Source organism: Medicago sativa, chromosome 2, assembly GCF_051527215.1.
Source record: "Medicago sativa cultivar Bolivia chromosome 2, Bolivia_mono, whole genome shotgun sequence".
Classification (NCBI taxonomy): domain Eukaryota; kingdom Viridiplantae; phylum Streptophyta; class Magnoliopsida; order Fabales; family Fabaceae; genus Medicago; species Medicago sativa.
In genome coordinates this window covers 80,090,285-80,098,343 of record NC_140750.1, presented here as the reverse complement: position 1 = coordinate 80,098,343, position 8,059 = coordinate 80,090,285, and the positions used below count along the sequence as shown (strand labels likewise).

Genomic DNA, 8,059 nt, shown 5'->3' with positions numbered 1-8,059 from the left:
ATTGAATCATGACTCACTTATTTTTCACCAACCAATCAAAATTGATCATGATATGATTTTTTCCCTATATATAGACAATTTGATTTTTTATTATTTTCATCTACATCTTCCTCCCATAAAAAATCACTGCTTTCAACCTCATTATCTTTTTGTTTTATTTTTTATTGTTTTATTGTTTATTTAACATTTCTTATTGTTATGTTCCTTTTTATGTGATGTCTTAGGTTGATGTTTCTTATTCATATTTTCTTTTCAATTTTCTTTTGGTGTTTATATGTTCTTTGTTTTTGTTCGGATCTTTATTTTGGACATGGAAGCCAATCAAGAGAAAAGAAGAAATGCATCACAGATAAATTAGAATATATACGAAGGATTTCTATTACCACGTTCAAATATAATCACTTTCATCCCCCTTTTGTTTTATTTTAATCCCTCAATACTCACAACTTTTTCTATCTATCTATTCTTTTTTGTTTAATTTTTCTTATGTTTCTTATGTTGTTATTTTACTTTTAATATCTTGCTCTTTTATATGTTATTTTGGTTTTTGATTTTTTTTTTTGCTACTTTATGCTTGAGATGGAAACCAGTCAATAGACAAGAAGAAATGCATCCTATTTTCAAAAAATTGATTGAATCGATAACTTTGGAGTGAAAAAGATGAGAAATACATAATAGAAAATCGATTTTATGACACCTTTGATTTTTGTTTTTTGAGTCAAAAAGTTCCTTTTTCTTTAACTAAAAGGGAGCAAGGTGCTACCCTATAATTTTAAGTGCATTTTCAAAAAAAATAGTAAACCATACAATCATTTATATTTTATTTCCTTCATCCTAATTAAATATTTAAATGAGTTTATACTATTTTTAAAATTAATATCCTAATTAAAGATTATTAAATTATTTTGTTTTTTAAGTGAAAAAATATTATGTTTTATTCAACGTCATATTTTTGTATCCATCATTCATTCTATTATTAAAATTAATAATCACATATGCTTTAAAACTGCATTAATATTTTTATTAATTACCTTATTTATAAGTGGAAAGTTGTAAAAGTCTTATAATGACAAAACTAAATGAATTTTTGATTTCTTATTAATATCGTTCAATGGCACTTTTCCCCCTAAAAAAAACATGTTTCAATGACAACCATCAAATTATTATCATTGTTTGATTTCTCAACCAATCAAATGGATTCATCCATCCTTTGTCTTAATTTTTGACCAATTAGATTTAACAAAATCATGAAAGGTTTCAATCATACACGTATTTTTTAACAATAAGCTAAGTATAATTTTTTTTTCCAACAAATATAATTCTTATAACAAGCAAATTGTATGTTTTTCCACTCAACTTTCAACCATAACATAGTATGTTCACATGACATTTTTTTCTTTTATTTTTCTACAAAAGATACAAAACCATGCAAGAATTTAATGTTATATCAATTGTCTAATTCAATTAATTTTGTTTCGGGAAAGAAAAAAATCTAACAACTAATTACAAACATTTGATATTAAAAAAGCATTTGTTTTATAGGATATCTTTTTTCTTAATTAAATATATAACTTTTAAACTATGATAATCAATAAAATCTTATGTCTTTCATTTTAAATAGTATTCAAGACATTTTGCTAATTCCCTAAAAAAAAGACATTTTGCAAATTAAAAATAGAAAATAATTGTCATTTTAAGGATCTACACTAACAAGTTTTTTTAAGATAAAAATAAAATTTATGGAGAAAAAAAAAGTAGGGGACGTAAATCTAACCCGATAAAAAATTAGGGACATAAATCGAATCCAAAAAAAGAGCCAACACGGTCTTTTCTATTCATTTCAGTGATAGTCTTTGTCCCAATTGTTGTTTTTATCATCTTGAATTTCATTTGAAAATATTATGACATTTAATCAAATGAACTTTGTTCATTGATATGACCACATATGCTAAAATTAATTTGTGATAAAATATTTTTAAGTATACAACAATGCCTTAAACTTTTGTAAAAAAATGTCTTAATTTTTTTACTAAAGCCTTAAATATTATACTATATACATTAACTTTTTTCAGCTTATTATAGACGTTTCTTATTCATAGCACCATCATCACTAATTATAATTTACAATTTTTTGTCTTGGACCATGAGAATTGCTAAAAATAAAATTAAGCAAATTTATTGCTAATTTTTAAAAAGTTACTTTGAAATTAAACCAAGATTGGATTCCCATTCGGTCAAAAAAAAAAAAATTGGATTCCCATTTTTTATTAATATGGAATTTATATTTATATTGTTAATATATTTCATGCAGTGACCTTTAACCACATAAATATGATTAATACCGGTATTCAATTGAAATTAAATTGAAATTATAAACATTTGTGAAGTAATTAATTTTTTACCTCTCAAAATAGGAATTTTTTTCTTTGTTAAAAAAAATATTTTTGTTGTAAAGGACTCTTTGTATACGGAGTTTGATCGAGAGATTGTTCTACTGAAAAATCAAACTCGGGTTTCCTGATTAATTTGGAACTCACTAACCACTTGAGTTCAATCACATTACAATCAATGCTTTTTTAGTAAAAATATTTCAAATAATTCTAATTTCATAATTCATATTAATGCTCAAATAAATTTTACAGTCCTATAATTGCAACTCGGTTGGAAGCTTCATTGATATTGATATGCATGTGTCAATGTTCAAACTTATACCCCTCATTGTGTGAATTTAACCGCTGAAGTACTTGAGAGAAAAAATACAAAATATCTCATGAGTATATTTTTCTAATTGCTCTAATTTATGTAAATGGAAAGGATATTCTCTCCAAAAAAAAATGGAAACGATATATTATAAAAACCATTTTTTTTGAAAGAATTATAAAAACCATTTTTAAATATGAATGTCATGAGTGTTGTATGTTTTAGGAGTTTATGAAAATAGAAAGAAAATGCTAATACCAATATTGAATAAATAAATGTTAATTTTTTTAGAGGATAAATAAATGTTGATTAGTAATTGTTGTAGATTAAAACAAAATCACCACGATGTTAAATTAAAAAATTAAATAAATAAAACAAGAAATTTTGTTCATGTGGTCAATTAGCTCCATCAACGACGAATTATTATGGTGAACATGAGTTTGATTCTAGGTTGAACAGTTAATGGTCAAACTTTACTAATCTCCCGACTTAACTTAAGATTACTAGGACCTTTTTAGCTTTAAAGTCATAGGGCTAACACCATAATAAACAATGGTGGGCCTAATAGAGAATAATGTTTATGAAACGACTCTCTTCACTTTTATACAGATCTAATTAAATAAATTATTTTAAAATAAATAAGTGTTGTTGGAATATAACAATATAGTTATTTGTGGAACTCATTTGTTGAAGAAATTACATTCTTATTAAGTATTATTATTAAAAGATAAATGAGTAACGTGTATAAGCGACTCATTCAAAATCTCAAATTGGCGAGAGCTTTTATTCATACAAATTTAATTCATGTTTCATTTAAAATTAATGTTTGAGAGAATGAATTAAGAATTATTTGAAAGAAGTACATGACATCTAAAAACTTAAAAAAAAAAAAAATAGTTCATAATTTTCTTACTACCGGGGATCATACATTTAGTTTAATCATCACTTTAGACTAAAAGGAACCACAAAAGTGATATTGACACCACATCATCACCCTAAATCTTAAGACATTAGATATATTATGTTGCTCAATATCTACTCTTGAATTCAATGTTGAACTTTTACTCACATTTGACACAATAACAACTCTCCCACCCGCGCTCCCGCTACAAAGTCGAACCGAGTTTTGTTACGACCGTTGAAATTTATGGGGGAACTCACGGTGGTGTGGATCGATCCATTGGAGCTAGAGCAATCATCCAAGTGAGAATGATATTACATTTTCACCGAATATTTAAGGTATTAAGTATATGAGTCTTCCAACTTATATGTTGTCCAACCTCCACTCTTTTATTCAATGTTGAAATGTAACTTACACTTGATACATACAACATTTTTTCACTTAAGTATGATTGAATCTAGCCCGTGTTTGGCACGGGGATCCATACTAGTGATAAATATTTAAGTTTCTTAACAATTTGGTTGATCCGAATTCACGCTCATGAAAAAATATATCTTAAAGATATCATCTCATGAATGAATCTTGGTTATTTAGAGGGATAAAAATTAATTTATGTAGTTGTGCATAAAATACCTTGATTTTTTCCTTTCTAAATGTGTCTAACCATTCAAGTTAGGTCTCACACACTATATTTGTGTTGTTTATGCCTTCAAATTGTGAAGTTGGAGAAACTTGCAATCGTGACACGATTTAGCAAACGTGTCACGATTTTGGCTATGCCGAAAGCATGTTTTGCTGGTGTATAATCGTGGCACGATTTTGGGAAAACGTGACACGATTTTCGGCTTGCTGGGCACGTTTTCAGGATAAGGTTGGTCGTACCTTGGGTCGTACGTATCAAACGTGTCACGATTTGGACAAACGTGACACGATTTTGACAGCTGAAGACTGCTATATAAGTGTTTCTTTGCAGTTTTTGAAGGAGAGCTTGAAGAGAGAGAAACTTGGGACTGCAAAGGAGGGAACTTTAGGGTTGAGTGTCTTTGTAGTGAGGTTCTCTTGGGTTGGGAAACATTGTAAACACCTTGGGTGAGTGAAAATCATTGAGTGTCTTGTTCATTGGTGAGATTGGGAAAATGGGTAGAAATTAGGGTTGTTCTTTGTGAGCTTGTTGAAGCTAATTTCTTGTAACCCATTTGTATCTCTTTGTAAGAGCTCATTGATAGTGGATTGGAGAGGTCAATCTCTCCCCCAGAGTAGGTCAAGTTGGACCGAACTGGGTAATCATCTCTTGGTGTGTTTGTTGTTTTCTTTCTTGCTTTCATATGCTTGTGGTTTTGAGCTTTTCACTTTGATTCCTAGATTAGATCTAGGTGTTGTTATTGTTGTTATTGCTTGTGTTTACTTTGATATTGGTTACTACTTTCCTTTGCTCCACACATCATAGTTTGTATTGGTGTGATTTTGAGTCCGAATTCACAACAATTTGTTAAGAGTCTCATATCAAATATGAGATGACCTGATAATGTGTTTATAAGTGGGGGTAATCCTCACTTCAAAAGTCGGTTTTGTAGGGTTGTGTTAGGCCCAACCCCGATTTCTAAGATGGTATGAGAGTCTCATCCAAGATCCATCACCTACTATCAGGTTTCCGTTATCGGACCAACCATCATTTATGTCCACGCTCCAGATGTCCAGTCCTGGACGTAAGGGGGTGTGTTAAGAGTCCCAAACAATGTGTTTATAAGTGGGGACAATACTCACTTCACAAGCCGGTTTTATGGAGTTTTGTGGGCTCAACCAAGATTTCTAATAATATTTTAATAAAATTTTAGCGAATAAAACTTTACATAAGATTTTTTACATGAATTTGAACTTGTTTATATTTATTAATCAATACAAAATTATCTGTAAATATTGTGAATATATTAATTAAGGATGTAATAAGTCGATGGAGTGTTTTGGTTATTCCTTTCTAATTTACAGATCATGGTTTCACATTTCACTCCCCCTAGTACTAGTAGTGCCATGTATAGAAGTGACAAATTTTACATGATTGAATCACATTCACATTCACTAGATTCTCTTACACATGATGTATAGCATAAAAAGGAAAGGACAGAACATTTTTTGAGTGCTATAAAAACCCTGCCACACCCTCACTTCAAAATCATGTATTTTAATTCCAACTACAACTAATTTTACACAACATTGTTCATTCCCTTATTTTATTCTTTCCTTGTCCATTCAGCTTCTTCTAATCATCAATATATCATGGACAGAAACAATTCTCGCATGCAACTTGCTGCAATGAAACAGTCCCTCTTTGATCAGGTAGGTTCCTTAATTGTCACTTGCTAGCTAGCATTTTCCTAAGTTACCACATATATCATACATGAATGTGTCTTCATTGAAGGGCAGATAACTCATCAAATACTTTTGGCCATATCCAGGGACATCTTGATGAACAGTTTATCCAACTTGAAGAATTGCAAGATGATGCTAATCCTAATTTTGTTGAGGAAATTGTCACTCTTTACTACCGCGATTCATCTAGGCTTATCTCTAGCTTGGAACAAACACTGTAAGTTAATTACATTAATTTCAAAATATTTTGTATTTTCTTTAAATTAATTCTCCATTGTTTTGTTAAATTTTAAACTAAGCTGGTGTCATTTTTGTGCTTATGACAGGGAGAGGAGTCCATTGGATTTCAACAAGCTGGACACAATCATGCACCAGTTTAAAGGAAGCAGCTCAAGGTATATAGTCAATAGTTAAAAAAAAAAAAACGGTAAAAACTCCTAAAAAAAAAATAACAGTAATTTGGATTGAGTAAATTATTATATATTATATTTCATCAGGTACACACTATGTTGCTTTACATATTTTAGTAATATATTTTTGCTTTATTATGGTTTGCAGCATTGGAGCCAAAAAGGTGAAAGCAGAATCAACTCTAATTAGGGAATATTGCAGGACAGGAAATGCAGAAGGGTAATTTATCTTGCATTAATCTCTGTTCATTAACAAACCATGTGGCATTTATTCAAGGAATATAAATATATCAGTCTTCTTCTTCTTTTCTATGTAGGAAGAGTTTTGAAAATATATCTATGAAAAAGTTCAATAAGAAAGTTTTGAAAATTTGTGATATTTATTTTTCTATGTATCCTAAATAATATGCAGATGTAGGAAGAGCTTTCAACAAATGAAGAAAGAATATGTAGCATTGAGAAAGAGACTTGAAACTTATTTTCAGCTTGCTAGGCAAGCTGGACCAATGGATAGAGCATGTCGCCCTAAGTAAAGACCTTATAGAGATATATATGAATTTAATGAAGGCATGCAAAATGTAATTGGTGAATTTTGCAACTAAAGAAAGAAAAAAAAAACATGTTAAGTATTCACCACTAGAATTGGAAAGGAGAAATGGCCTGTTTGGTAGGTCACATGAGTTCAATTTGTTCCCATACTCAAAAGCGTTGTTAATTAGGCTGCCGCTATTCAGTCAAATGACTAGTTTTGTAGTTTGTGTATGAGAAGCCTCATGATTCCATGAATAAGTGATTGGCTTTTGTCCAAAGAAAATAATATAATTGAATAGCATATGTGATTGTAATACCCTTTCCCTTTTTTCTAATATGCGTGTAAAAACCATAAACGACATTTATTTTAAAAATATAGAATATTAATTTTTTGGTATCAGCTTTGTGTGGAATGAAAGAGTATTCATGGAGTGAAAGAGTATTAATGGAGTGCGAAGAATATTCAATCAAAATCAGTTTATATTGTTAAAAGCTTATTATTATCTCCGTCCCTAATTATAAGATCCTTTTGAGAGAAAAAATTGTCCCTTTTTATAAGACCTCTTTGTTATTTTCAATTATATTAATTATTTCTTTACCAACATACCCTTATTTATTTTGCATCTTTTTCTTCAATCAACAATAAATACTAAGTTGAAAACATAAACCGATTCTCCCTCTCTTAATGATAAAATTGTAAAAACAATAGTAATTATATACAAATTTAATACTACTAACAACTTTCTTAATTCCCGTGATTTTGATTAAAGGATCCTATATTTAGGGACAAAGGTAATATATTTTAATGAATTTTTAATCTCATGCAAAATCTTAAACAACCCATTTGGGATTGGCCTGCTGGTTGACTTCGGATCTTGGAGTTTGCTCCTCTCAAGGTCTAGGTTCGATTCCCATGGTGCCAATTTCGGTGGGCAAGTCCATACAGAGTTTTGCTCTGACTTTAAATGGGGCCCCGCAGGTGGACGGTGGGATTGGTCCCTTCGAATTAGTCGGTTCTTTGATCGGATACCGAGTTTTAAAAAAAAGGATGATAAATATTGAGTGGGTGGGATGTTTCAACCACAAAACATGATGTAATTTTGGAATTTACACAAGTCTGCACAGTCTTCATAACAATCCTAGTTAGCAA

General features: G+C 29.8%; 1 protein-coding gene across 1 annotated transcript; it reads left to right on the top strand.

The window, feature by feature from the left end:
* The first annotated feature begins 5,737 nt into the window (after positions 1-5,737).
* LOC146951262 (histidine-containing phosphotransfer protein 4-like) lies at positions 5,738-7,225 on the top strand. Its single transcript, XM_085747229.1, has 5 exons — positions 5,738-5,935; positions 6,055-6,185; positions 6,295-6,363; positions 6,527-6,598; positions 6,791-7,225. Exons 1-5 carry the CDS (start codon positions 5,876-5,878, stop codon positions 6,909-6,911), a joined length of 453 nt encoding a protein of 150 aa, XP_085603355.1. The 5' UTR covers positions 5,738-5,875; the 3' UTR covers positions 6,912-7,225.
* The last annotated feature ends 834 nt before the right edge of the window (positions 7,226-8,059 follow it).